This window comes from Zosterops lateralis (genome assembly GCF_965231275.1).
Source record: "Zosterops lateralis genome assembly, chromosome: 3".
Lineage (NCBI taxonomy): Eukaryota > Metazoa > Chordata > Aves > Passeriformes > Zosteropidae > Zosterops > Zosterops lateralis.
The window spans coordinates 70,480,907-70,495,553 of record NC_139764.1 but is presented as its reverse complement, the minus strand read 5'-3'; the positions used below and the strand labels follow the sequence as shown (position 1 = coordinate 70,495,553).

The following is a 14,647-nucleotide window of genomic DNA, read 5'->3' as shown; positions in this document are numbered from 1 at the left end:
ATGTATTGACTTTGAAAAACAAACCTGTAAGCATAGAATAAAACCCTCAACGTAAAAGAAAGAAAACACATTGTTTTCTCCCTTCTTACTTGGCATCATGAACTTGTATACTGCATGATCTCGAACACAGTAAGATCACACTACAAAACAAACACCAGGTGTCACTACTCACACCAAAAAAAAGTTAACAGAAGTTTTGTGTGTAAAGAGGTGCCCTAGGGATTGCAAAACTGGAGACCAAAGCAGAAACTCAAAATATTAATCACAAAAATTAATAACTGTACCATTAACCACACACTGGTATAGAATCACAGAATCATTTAGGTTGGAAAATACCTGTAAGATCATCAAGTCCAAACATCAGCTTAGCACCACCCCTATGTACGCTACTAAACCACATCCTCAAGGGCTATATCCACAATTTTTTGAACACTTTCAGGGGTGGACACTCCACCACTTCTCTGGGCAGTCTCTCCAATGCTTTACAACCCTGTCCATGAAGAAATTATTCCTAATATCTAATCTAAACTTCTCCTGCCATACACTGTCTTACAGGTCTGTGGCTGCAGAAAACCTTGAAACTGATCAGACCCCGTGTGACTTTATAGAATAAAAAGTCATTCTGCCATAACAAAGAAAAAAAATCTAACTCTGAGTTTCACAATCAAGTCAGCAGTGAGAGTATAGTGATCTGGCACTTCCCAGTGACCAGAGCTGAGGACTTACTTGGTTTCTTATATCCAAAAAGAAATACTGTAAGTAACCTAACTGGATCAAGGTCCTCCACAGATAGTCTATGAAATAAAGCTTTCAGAGTGAAACATTCCAAAAATATCCCACAGGTACTGGAGACAGCACTCTTGCACACACACACAATTATTTCAAGTGCAAGACTTAGGCACATGAGGACACCTCAGAAATTAAATAACGTGAGGTTGAAATAATCTAAAAATACAGGAAAAAAAAAAAGAAAATTTCAACTTTATCCTGACAAACTAATGACATGCACAAAGGTAGTGTGATGTCCACTCAATGCAGTGATTTGGTTTTTTCATCTTTCAGTTCAATTTTCTAGTCTGATCACCAGCAAACATTCAAAAGCTTCCACTCGATTGTGTTATTTACACACTGACCTTCAACTGATCTGAGAGAAAAAAGTGCAAGTGTTCACAAATCAAAAGAAGTCACTTTAGCAAGCAGTACAAGGAGTACTCGGTATTAACAAGACAGACTGTTTCACAGTTGAAAATGCTCTATTAGTTGAAAATAAGTAAGAATTTTGTTCCTCATCCAGATGTAGAAATATCTTTGAAAGGTAAGTCATAACCATGTAAGTTTTGTTTGTTTTAAATAGCAACATCTCCTCAAGAGAAAAGAAAATCTATTATTTGAGGTAAAAAACCTAAAAATCACTCCTTTCAGCATGCCTTTTCCTCTTCCTTGTTAACAGGTGAGTATCTAAATTGTCTACCAAGGACATTACCAAGGATTATATCAAGGATTCCCAAACTTTCTAGTCAAATGGAGTCCTGGAAACTCTCTCTCATGAGGTCTATTCTTGCATCTGCCTTATGTTAAGGGTAGTAACTATAAACCTACCTCTAGAATCAATTTCATGATAAAAAAATTACACTTTGTACTTGCTTTGCCAAAGGACTGTCACCTTTCAGAGGCCTTAAGGATAAACAAACGTAATATTAATCAGGAGACACTGTAGTAAGTCACAGAAATTCACAGAAAAAGTGTTGCTAACTTAATACCTGTACACAAAGATCCAGTGGAGTAACACCATTCTTGTCTGGTAAATATTTGGCTCCTCTCATCAAAAGAATTTGTGCAGTGTCTCTCTGACCATGGCTATTCAAAAGAAGAGATGAAAGACAGTTAATACAGCATTTATGATCTAATATGAGTCCTAAATCTGTCTTTATTGCATCTAACAAAAAAAACCCCAACATAAGCTAGAAGAAAATAGTTACTGAAAAAAAGCAGTGCAAAATTCAGGCCATTTATGAAGCCAGAGCCACCCTCATCACTTAGAAATGATTCATCCTAGCCTTGCCTCAAATATTTATGAGCTGCATTTCCTGCAAAAAGAGAGCTTTCTCAATTTACATCCTAATTTTCTTCACAGAGGAAGTTCTCTTTGCCAAGTTCTTTGCTTACTTCAACCACATTTGGGGAAAAACAATCTAATCGTGCTTTAACCATCAATAAAACATTAGCAAGATATTTTTACTGATAATACTCTTTTTTTTTTGCACAAGAGATAAATACATCACTTAAACAGCTCTAATTTCTATATATAAATATCTTGCATAGCCTCTAGAAGTAATGACTTTCACTTTTGCATTCAAAGTCTATTTCACAGTCTATTCACTAATCTGCTTATAGATTATATAGGACCCTTAGTTCCCTCAAGTTAAAAATTTCCCAACATGCCAGCATTGCCTAGAAAACAGAAAAAAAACAACTATTTTACACCTCTCAACACTTTCCCAAACCCTTTCATCTGAAAAAAAAATAAAAAATTGAGTACCAGTGATCAGAGGTTTACTTCATTAAAAACACATGGAACAATTACTTGAATATTGCCTTCAGCACCATTAAGTGCATATAGTGCTGAACATAACAGAGAATCATCTAAAGGGTGAAATGAAAGACTGATAAAAAAGACATAGCAATTAAGTTTACAGATACAAGTTTTTTATTCTCAAGCTAGTTTGCAGTACACCCTTTATATCAATGTATCTGACATCCTGGAACATATAAGAGGCTGCCTGCATCCTCAGTCTGACAGGTGCAGCCTCTCAGTTCAGAAAGGGTGCAGGTGAAGTGACACTGATCCCTCAACAGCTCCCAGATGACTTCTCCTCAGTCCTGTCCTTCCAGCCCAGAAAGCCAACAGGTTAATCTAATGTACCAGACTTTGTCCCAAGGCAAACAAACATTAAGGGTTAGAAAGGAGTTAAGACTAATGGCCTACTTGCAGCATCTTCACTGTAATTCTCCAGACTAAGTGGACAACCCAACATATTGACAAAATAGGTGTTTCAGACTCAGACTTTGAATACTTTCTGCAGCCATCACCTGCCACTGCTACCACATCCTTTCCTCCCTGACAACAGAGACCTACAACCTTTCTTTCCAAATCTGCTGTAGTACACAACCTGCTCATTCTACCCTGTCAGTAATGCCTTAAGTTTTAGCTTTCATGTTTTTCAGGTTCTTTGCTGCCTAGGTGTGTATTCTGGGCCTCATGCTGAGCGTTAGTGAGCTCTCTTCACAGAGTAGGTAGACAAAGCAATCCTTTTCCAACTTTAGACCAAGGACAACCATTGCAAGTTTCGGGCACAAAAGCATAAACAACAGTGGACTGAAGAGAGAAAACAAGAAGGATGGGACTTTGTGATCTGGAGCTGTAGTTGGACAGTTGACCAGGTGGACCAAAACTTGTAGAGGTGTGGGACCTTGTGACTGATCGTCCATTTTTTTGTGACCATTTCTGGGTCCATCTTGGGTGTAGCCCTGGCCAGGCTCTTGTACTGCCCAAGGTGTACCCTTAAAGGCCTTTTAATAAATACCTACTTTATTCTCTAGTTCTGTCCAGTCTCTGTTCCAGGTCAACCTTCTCAAGGCACCACCAGCTGCTCCAGTTGGTAATTTCTAAAGAATATGACTCCTGTACTTGTCACATTCCCTTCTTATGAAAAGCCTCCAAGCCAAGACAAGCTGCTTACTTCTTTTAAAGTGTGTACAAATATCAGTCCCTAAATCAAGGACCAAGGCTAGCAGCTATTTATTCTCCACTTCCCTTCTTCTCAACATACACTATCTTCAGAGACCATGGCTCCCAGAACATAACTCTTAGGAGGCCAGCAGGTCAGTCCATTTCTCCTTTTGCTTATAGTAACAGTTAATCTTATATGAACTATTTAACCTGTAACCAAAGCGCAGGGATTGCAAAAATGATAAATGTTCTAACAAATCGCAGAAATGCTCTAATTAAGGCAAAAGATTAATCATATATGATTAATTTTGAAACACAACTCAACTTTGAAGAAAACAGAACTGATCAAAGCAACAATGTCATTTTAATTCAACATTGTAACTTTAACACATATATGCATGTTTCATGTACACTGTAATACCATACTTTACATTAAGGAATAGCCAAACTTGCCTTATAAAAGGCTTTGGCTTTTTAGTGTACTCAAAATAATCTACGTTGGCAGAACTCATTTTTTCAGAAAAGGGTTTAGTAATCAAGTTATGACTCATGCTAAAACATTCACAGGTATGTGTTTAACATGTCTGTTAGAAAGAGGTACATAATGCTGCAGTACTAACCTAAGTATTTTGATAAGACACCAAACTACACACAAAAATAAGACAAGATTAAATACTATTGTGTTTTATATTTCCTCTATTTTGTAACTTCTAATCAGTTATTGCAAAAGGAGAAAAAATCTTTCACTTTTAGGTCAGTATTCCAAAGTTAAAGGTATATAACCTGCAAGCAAAATAAAGCGGCGTTGCCCCAGAGACGTTTGGCCTGTTGATATCAGCACCGCTGTCCAGCAAACACTGCACCGTCTGCAAAAGAACACAACACCAGCTTCAGAAAAACAGCACTGGAGAACTCTATTGGCTTGCAACTGCTTAGTGCGTGTCTGAAATGAGCACTGAGCAGACTCTCAAACAACTTTTGTTACATTTCAGTCACATAAATTTGCTACATTTTTAGGTAGAGGTACAGTTTTTCAGAATTTGGCCTTCCAAAATCCAGGACTATCAAGGACAACAGAAAGGATCTGAGTAGAATTACAATTTACTCTTTTTAGCAGTAAGTAGTGGCAATCTGTATAACTCTATAGAGCTCTAATGCAGTTCAAGTAAAGCATCCAGACTTACATTCTGAATATAAAAAGTCAGCCCTAACCCAAGGCCAGGCATAAAAATTATTCACACAGATCAATAACAGAAGGGTTTATTTGAACTCATTTAGTTCTAGAGTTAAAATTGTAACTGACTCAACTCTGTTTTCATTTTTTACTCACAGTAAATTAATATTTCAGATTTCAAAATCATACAATAGCTTGCACAATTATGAATTAAACACATTCTGAAAAATAAGGAAAAGCATTTACAAACATTTAACATTATATAAAACTTGATACTAACAAGCCAATAATAGCAGTAAAGAAGAGCTGAAAAGTATACAGTAAGTTACCTAAAATCCCATAAGCACTGAGATCAATCACCTCCACAAGAATAAGTAAGTTGTTCCAGTGGAAGTGCATGCAGATACTAAAACACACAATACATTCTTCACGCTTGTAGCCATTATCGTGTGCATTACTACTCTGTAGTTTATAAAAAACAGCAACAACTTGGAGGCATTACAGAATTCTTCACAAATCCATTGTATTCATACAGTTTAGAAACTTACTGTCTTGTGCCCATTTTGACAAGCTACATGAAGGGCTGTCTGTCCCATGGCATCTTCCACATCTACATTACTGACATGCTGAACAAGATCATGAAGCAATTCTGTCCGTCCATTGACAGCCAACCAATGAATCTAAGTACAAAACAATGACACATGTGTTTCCTTTAGCAATTATATATATAATCCAGAAAAATTATTTTAAACCTGGCTGCATTACTATCAACACTTTCACAAAGAGAAGCTTTGCATAGTATTAAGAGAAGCTCTGAACAATACAACAATATGCTTAGGTAATTTGATCACATCTTTTGATTATGGCACTGGACACACCACAGTTCTGTTTTACGTGTAAGATGGCAAAAGCTTAAAAACCAGAATCTCCAAATTCTTCATTCATTTTAAGAACATCATGATAATTAATAGCACTTACTGCAGTCAAGCCTTCATTATTACAAATGTTGACATCTGCACTGTATTCCAGCAGCTTGCTCATACATTTTTTCTGGCTATAAGCAAAAGAATACATAAAAATCCAGTCAGGGAAAATCACTTACAAAGACTAAATATCTTCTTAGAGCTCCACCCACTCTAATTTATCATTGTTCTAAGCACAGCAGGTGGTTCCAATTTACAAGGAGTTCAGTACTGAGCATGTGAAAGAGAGAAGTGTTCTTCACAGAGACTCAGACAGTGCAAGGATAGCAAACAACAGAGGGTTAAAATCATAGCTGCTTTTATGGATAGCGCAGAAGCACCAAACCACTACTCTAGCTCTGCATGAACTACCCTTTAAAGACAAAAAGCCAGAGTTCAGCTAATAGAAGTCCATGAAGTTCACCATCACCTGTACATGTCAGTGAACATGTTTACAGTACACCACTAAATCATTACTTAACAAGATAGTAACCATAAAACAATGCAAATCTTTGGTAAATACAAGCACCGTCTTAATAAAAGTAGCGGTGCTTTTTCCTAATTCATGTTTTGTTTGGTTTTTTTAACATTTTTAATGCTCTTAGTGCTTTATCTTTACAGATTTTCTTTTCCTTTTAATTTGGTCCTTTTCACACCTTTCTTATACCTCATTTCCACATAACTGTCTCCTGTGTGTATTTCTGCATTTCATCATACACCACTTGGCTGCTTCTTTCTTCTCCTACTAATAGACCTCACACATACTCGGAAGCTACTAAACACTATCACCTCCGCATGTGAAGTACCAGTAGTGATATAATTCAGTTACTGGATCACATACATGCTCTAAAAAGAAAATGACAACATTACCTTTACAGCTGCATGTTCTCTGTTTTCAAAAGTAAAAACTAAAGACTTTTTTTTTAACTATGCAAAAATATTACAGAACATGCCAGCTCAAATGCATTACGCATAAAATTTTTAAGAGTTTAAGCATTTTAAAAACTTACCCATTCCTTGCTGCTAAATGGAGAGGAGTACATCCTGAGATGTCCTGATAGTTTGGATTTGCTCCTTTTTTTAATAATAGAACAAGGCATTCAACTGATCCACAGCTAAGAAGAAAATAAGAGTGAGAAAAATTATAATGAGGATATTTACAAATCTGTATTAGCATAAAGACAACAGCAGTATTATGTACATATCACACTCACTAGGACATCCTTACATAAAATTGTTTTACACCCTCACACTTCAGGCTACACAAAACTAAAGGAAAGTTACTTAATGCAACAAGAAGTGACCAAATATAATTTGCAGCAATGGATAGATGCCAGCCTTCTCTGTGACTCAAATGACTTTAAAACACAACAGTGAGTTTTTAAGACCAGTAATTCTTTAAACTATAAACTGTTTTAAAAGTTTCGTTTTCAATTTCCTCTCACCTCCCTCATCTCTAATCTATTAACAGGACTAAATTTACCATTAAATATTTTGGGGTTTGTTATGCTTCAGTGTCTGGAAGGTATATTTAAAAGTGAATACCAGGAAAATTCTAGATCTTGTACAAATATTTCTTTGCTATTAATTTTGAACCTGTAATAAAGACCTGAACTCTTTTACTTTACATAATATAGCAATTCTTCAGGATAACCAATGTCACTAAGAAGACAGAAACTCTGCATTACATGTTTATCTTGCTCCTGAACTCTTCAAGAGGAAGAGCTCATTGAAAAGATAAAAACAGTATTTTTGTATCTGTTGCAACCAGCTAATCCATTTTTACAAACTTTCTCAATGTCAGAAACTGCTATACAACAACCCAAAGGAACTGAAGAGTAACTGTACAATATATTGCAAAACCAGCAGCTTAATGATCCCTTTGTGACCCAATAACTAAGTCAAGATAAAAGACAATCCAGAAACTAAGTGCAACAAATACAACTTCTTGTATCTTTAGAATCAGTAAGGACAGTGTATTTTCAAATATGCTTCTGAAGTCTACATGAAAAATTTGTTTGCATTTTTGTAAGTACTTCCTTAAGTAAATTTTATATAAGCAATATGTAGTTCTGAGATGAAATAGCTGGGAAACAGCTATTTCTAAAAGTCTGTTTAAGAAGCTGGAATTTCCACCTTTTATTGTGACCAAATACTGTTATATATCTGCAATATCTGCAATACTACTACTCTTTTTTTTTTTCCTTTTTTAACAGTTTAAATGTAAGAACTTTCAAGATATTTAAAAGGGGAGCCAAACACAGAGCATTTATTCATTCATCATGTTTAAGTTTAGTTTCCTGAAAGGTCATGTCAAAAAGTATCTGGTTCATTTCTATTTGTATGATGTTAACCTATCTTGGCAGTGTTACATATAAAACAGAGTTACCCCCGTTGAAGAACTATACAAACAATAAATAATGTAGATCAAAATTCGCGCTTAAGCCTCTATCCTCTATCCAGGATACAAAACTTATTAAAAATGAGTGCCCAAGTTATATTCCCTCCAGTTGCAGTCACATGAAATACTTTGGAACAGCTGCTTCCCAACAAACATCCAAATACTTTCCACTGTTTTAGAATACCTCAAAAACAATTGGCACTTGCAAACGAGAGTTCTCTGCCTCTACAAAGGCCAGAGTAACCCAGCTATAAAGGATGCACATCATAGCTGAATTTTTTTAAAGACTTGAGATTCCACAGAAAGGTAAAAAAGTATCTAGCCAGACTTCCTTCACCGGAATTTGGAAAGCCATTTGATATCGTGTAAAATCTGTCCTCTTTATGAGGCAGGCACATTACTAGGAATAACAAGCAAGATACAAAAAGTGTGAAAACAAAATGTAAACTGACACTACAGAGTTTTCCAGCTTACATTGGTGCCTTAGATTTGTGGCAATATTTTCATTGTTAACTTCTGGACTGGACTCAAGTAAGTCTTACTTTGCTGCAATATGAAGCAAACTTCTCTTCACACGTCCAAAGGCATAATTCACATCAAATTTTGAATTTGAGAGCAGCTCTGAGACAGACCTTCAAATAGAAAAATAAATTTTTAAAAATAAATTTAAAAACAGCTCACATTATCCAAGCAAAGTTTATACTGTAAGTTATACACAAATTTCTTACTTAATCTCTATTTCTTTTCCCTCCAACTAATTACTAAGAGATCGAACTGTTTTTAAGCATTTGATGTTTAACAATACCTTTCCACTTCTTACTGTACATAAAAAATGAACTGTGACACTGGGAAACTGTTTCAAATGTTAACTAGTAAGAATTAGACCAAACAACCAAAGCACTTCTTTATAAATAAAAACAAAAACAAGCATTTCAACAGCTTTGGTTTAAACAAAATATAAATTCCCAATTTCCTCCTTATTATAATCACCCCGACCACATGTCCAACAGTTTCCACAAACAGGCAAAGTTCAGAGTGAAGATTGGTATGTGAAATCATAATGATGAAGTAGAAAGATACAAGATCAGGACAAAAAATTTAAATAGGATCTTTCAACTTGCAGCAATGGACTGATCACATAAATTAAAACCCTTGCATGCAATCTCAAAATATTACATAGCAGAACAGATGTCTATCCTGGCTGGAAAAACAGCTTCCTGTTTCAATACGAGTTACTGCCTACAGAATTCATGTGAAGGAAGCACTTAGCTGGCATTATAAAGCCTCCAGTTCCAATTGCTTTGAGGACAACTTACTAAGAGGAACAGCAGCTCATCTGAAGAATTCCAGAAGTATCAATCTCATTGTCCAACTCTTATTCCATGTCTTGCTGAGATGTCTAATGAGACTAAGAGCTTCTATGTCACCCATAAATAAACACTCAGAGCTAAGACAGTTACGAAACAACATTTTTGTTCTTATCCTAGGACAAATTTTCCTTTGTGCTTCAGCAGAACAAATCCTAGTTCCGGTCCATGGCATAAATCAAAAAGGTAAAACTATGCTGGGATGCACACAGTCAGTAACTAACTTCAAATAAGAACATAGCTCAGCAATTCAGCAGCAGGACTTTCTGAGAATGCTTTGGAGCTACAACTTGAGTAAACATGCTGGGTTTTTCAGACCTTAAAAAAAAGAAAAGGAAAAGGTAAATTTAAAGAAGCTCTCACCTGTGCTGGTCAGCCATCACCATCGGCATCAGTGTATAGACAGCAGTTTCATTATCTGGGAAGAAATCAAATTACTCCGTTACCATAAAGATATCTTTTACATAAAATAAATGTATCTAGCAACATTTATTTACCTTTTCAAGTGTCCACTGTTCAACAGATGACTCTTTTTACACAGATTCTACACACAAAGTTTCATTATAAAGAAAAAGCCATCATACTTAGATAAAAAGAGAGAAACAATACAACTGCAATACATGAAATTTCAATGTGACTTTTTTTTATTTTACAAAGTAAAAATTACAGAATTTTCAGTGGAGCATCAATTTCTTTAAATTGACAATTCTGTTAATACAATCAAAGTTTTTAAGAAATGTGCATTTAAAAAACCCAATCAAAACAAAACCACTGAACTATTTAATTTTAAAAACAAGGAAGTTTTCTGTCTTCGAGGTGACTTCCACAGTCCTGAGACTATGATTTTGTAGTAGTGACTTCTTTAAATTACTTCCTAACCATTCCATTTTGTCTCTATACTTGAATACCCGAGTGCAGTAAGTTTCATTTTAATTTTTAATCTCTAATCAGTTTCATATTTCACACTCAAAGGCAAAGATAAAAGGCCAGAAGACAAAGATCCATGTCAGTGGTGGGAACACACTGACAATCAGCCCCACAGTCTCTGTCATCACTAGTGCTGCAAATGCCAGCACACTGCACGGGTGTGATGAGCCTGTTCAGTCATTTACAGACTTCCTGAAGTAAAATACTATTTTTAGAAAACTTATTTGACAAAAGTTAAAAAATTTTAACATATAATAATTATAATACTTATAATAATTATACTAATATGTGATTTTCTTTTATTACGGGCAATTATTATAATTTTTCCCTTCAACAAGCTACCCATTTTTGAGAGTACAATCTCCACAGATTGTTCATGTAGATACCAACTTATGACAGGAGGGGCTATGCTTTCTGAGAACCCAGGTATATGGTTTCAGGATATGGAAATACAGGACTGTTCTTACAAAATTTTTATTTTCAAGCTTTTCCTCATCACCTTCATTGATCCAAAGTTACAAAGCAATCAGAACAGGAACAATTAAAACAGTCCCAAACAATATCTCATGTCTTTTACATACCATGCCTCTACACATTCACTACCTCCACTAGGTAGGCAAGGTGACATTTACTGAATATCAACTAAAGATTCTTCAGAATTATGAAGTAGAATCCAATAAACTCTTATCATGCTGCAGCTATGCTATTTGTTGTTATTATTGTTCTACAGTGCTCCAAGATTTCTGCTGCTATCAGCAATTTGAAGTTCTGTGTCCCTAGCTACCAAAAGAAAGAAGTAATGCTAATCTATTGTTACCTTCGAAAAATGAAGAGGTAAGTCAAATTCAAATCATATTTCATCAGCTATAAAAATTTTAAAACAAAACCTAAAAAAATCAACATCACTTATAGCAAACACATGGTGCAGGAGACACAAGCCTCTCAGAACTCCAAATTATGATTAAACACTGCAGAGAGTCATCAACCATCTTCAAGTTCAAACTGTTCCTTACAGCAGAGTTCTGTGAGCATCAGATAACTCCATCTCCAACACACACCCCTAGAACTTTCAGCAGTAATTAAAAAAGTACAGGACTAAGGAGCTTTTATGCCTGTCTTTGGTGATTATTTTCTCTCGTCATAAAAATCTCCAATTGACATAAACTACATGACAGCAGGTAGAGAAAAATTATTATATACCTCATGGACTCACCAAACTTATTTGCTATCTAACTTGCTTGCATTTCGAATCTTGATTATATAAAGACAAAAAAGACACACCAAACACGGTTTCAGAGCTTTGGGCTGCAAGACCTGCTTTTCAGGAACTAAGCCTTAATAGTAGCACCCAGAAATTTGGGTCAACCTCTCAAGTGTCCAGAAAGCAACTGAATGATACTTTGGGAGAATGGTTAAAAAAACCTAAAGTTCTACTTGCAAGCTCAGGGTATTAGCTGGCACTGGACTCAGGTGTTAAGACTTGCTTTAAAAAAATAAATAAATAAATAAATAAAAACACTTGAAATTCATCATCTAGAATCCTGCCCTGGCAAGATACACTTACTAGTTTATTTCCTCAGAGTTACTGTTGTGAAGTTGGCAGAGATCACAATCCTAAAGTGTCAGCACTGCACATAATACCCTAATGGCTACGGCACATGCAATGGAAGTTCAATAACTGGATTTATTGCCTTCTCCAGTATAAGTAAATTCAGACATGCATCTCCATTTCCTGTGAGAGAACTATGACTCTCACTTCAAGGATGGAGGGGTGAACTATGTATCTTTCAAATTAAATGTGAAATTAAAGTTATTCAAATGTGATGGGGGGGTGTGGAGGTAGGAATTCAAGAGGCCAGACACAGCACACAAGAGGCCACCGAACTACGTATTATCCTAGACCAGTGTGGAATATTCCAAGGTGATCCTGTCAGTACATGTTTGGAACAACACACTACAAGCCAAACCTGATTCTCAAGAAGAGCTTGGGCAGACCTGCATGAACCTAAGGAACACCAAGGTCAAGAAAGAAGACATACCTAAGGAACTAAGATGGACCCAAATTTGGGATGGCCACTGAACAGAGACCTTCCTGGAATGTAATCTGAGACATCAGTGTGTTAAGCCCATTTATCTCCTTATATCAGTCCCACTGATTTGTTCCATACAATTCCTAGGGAATGCATAGAACTCACATTCCTGCTGCACTACAGGGTGATAGAAGCACTTGTTCCAAAGGTCTCAGGGCTTGCACTTGCACTGCCATCCCACAGACATGACTACCTCTGAAGTGTAAGATAAAAATGGCCAAGATGTGAAGAAAACAGACAAAATTCAGAATCAACCTGCCTGCATTAGAACTGGAGTAAATGTAAAGCATCTCCAGGTGATACAGGTTGCGCAAAGTGTTATTCATATTAGCATCTTCAATTAGTTAAACCGGTGCTACTCCATTATTTCTGTAAGTCTGCGTTTAAGTTAATAGTATTACATCAATTTTCACTGCTGTCATTCAAAGGCTTACAAGCAGCAGTGAAATCTGCCTGAAACTTGCCTGTCAAGTGAAATTTATGAGCAACTGCATTGGAAGACACTGGAACTGTGACAGGTGACAATAAGTGAAGGGTGTAGTAGCACAGTCCAGGAGGACACCAGGAAGTCCAAACAGGGAATGCACAGAGAGAACAGAATATTACTCCCTCTCCTCCACCACTGGAGATGAAAGCTGGCAGACAGACAGCCAAAGACTCACCCATAACAGCAAACACTGAAAGAAGTGACAGCACATGACTCACAAGAACAGAGATTTTGCACATCCAAGAGTTTTAGTTAGTCCTCCCAAAAAGTGGACGTAGCGGGAATACCAAACCACTTGCTGTAAGAGTCTGAAGCTGTGTTCAAATCTATCCTGATATGGGAGACCAGCATCCATGTGAAGTGATTTAGAGACAAAAAAAATAAATTTAAAAAAAAAAAAAAAAATAGGCTGTGACGGGTGACAGTGACTTACAACACCTTTTCAAACTAAATTCAGTACGAAAAAAAAAAAAAAAAAAAAAAAAAAAAAAGGGAAAACCACCACCACAAAGACTTGTCATCACTACACTGTCATCGACGAGGCACCTGAGGAAGGATTTAAAAGCGAATACAGCCGGTGTCACCCACTTGCCCGGGCAGGGATCCCCGCGCCCCGTGCCGGAGGCGGCGAGGCAGCGGGGGAAGGAAGGGAACGCCGCTGTCGCTCCAGAGCGACAAGCACACACAGCCTGTCCCAGGCGGAGAGAGGCAGCCCGTTCCCCTTCTCCCCCGCCGCCCCAGCTCATCCCCGCCGCCCCGGGCGCGGAGGCCGCCGGGACCCACCGCTACGTCAGGGCCCCGCTCCTACCGTCCGGCAGCTCCACGGTGCGGGCGCGGCGCAGGGACCTCGTCAGGCGGTTGAGCTGCTCCATGGCTCTCTCCATCCTCGGAGCGCCCAGCGCGGAGCCGTGACAGCCCCCGCTGCCGCCGCCGGCCCTTAGCCCATCGCGGCGCTGGCGGCGCCCAGGCCGCCCAGGCCGCCGCCACCCCGGGAGCTGCGCGCATGCGCGGGGCGGGGCCGGGCCGGCCGCGGTCTGCCTCAGGTCGCTCATTTCCCCAAGGGAGGAAAGGGGTGCGGGCGTGCGTTTTGGACGCTCGTAGAAAATGGATCTTTAAACGTCTGCTTGGTACAAATAAAAATTAAATAGGCTCCCCTGCCAGCTGATCCTGCCCGTGTGGGCTCCTTTCCCCGGAGACAGGGAAGGGAAAGGGGCTGCAAACGCACCTGGACGGGACAGAATCACAGAATCCATCAGGCTGGAGAAGTAGACCATTTTTGTAGTAGACTTCATCATTCCAAAAAAAGTCTCAGTGTGACCCTATGAGCTTTTCGTATGTCCCAGGAAATTTCTACTTGAACAGCGTGCTTTTCCAGTGGTATTGCAGCTGTCATATGTGTGTGTGTGTGTATGTATATATATGCCTATATTGACTGCTGTGGAAAACTAGGCACCTCTGCATGGTAATTAATTCTGTCTAGTGTAGAAATGGGTATTGCACTACAATTAG

The 14,647-nt window shown here is 37.8% G+C and overlaps 1 protein-coding gene across 4 annotated transcripts in view; it reads right to left on the bottom strand.

The window, feature by feature from the left end:
* The window catches only part of HACE1 (HECT domain and ankyrin repeat containing E3 ubiquitin protein ligase 1), a 48,376-nt gene extending 34,277 nt beyond the window's left edge, over positions 1–14,099 (bottom strand). The window contains exons 1-8 of one of the 4 annotated variants that reach the window (XM_083856743.1): positions 13,947–14,099; positions 9,998–10,052; positions 8,810–8,899; positions 6,877–6,981; positions 5,883–5,958; positions 5,453–5,584; positions 4,514–4,596; positions 1,761–1,857 (exon numbers count right to left, since the gene is read on the bottom strand). In XM_083856743.1, the coding sequence (XP_083712869.1) occupies positions 1,761–1,857; positions 4,514–4,596; positions 5,453–5,584; positions 5,883–5,958; positions 6,877–6,981; positions 8,810–8,899; positions 9,998–10,052; positions 13,947–14,022 (714 nt within the window). In that variant the 5' untranslated portion in view covers positions 14,023–14,099. The other 3 variants (XM_083856744.1, XM_083856745.1, XM_083856746.1) reach the window with 3 other exon arrangements.
* Between the last annotated feature and the right edge of the window lie 548 nt (positions 14,100–14,647).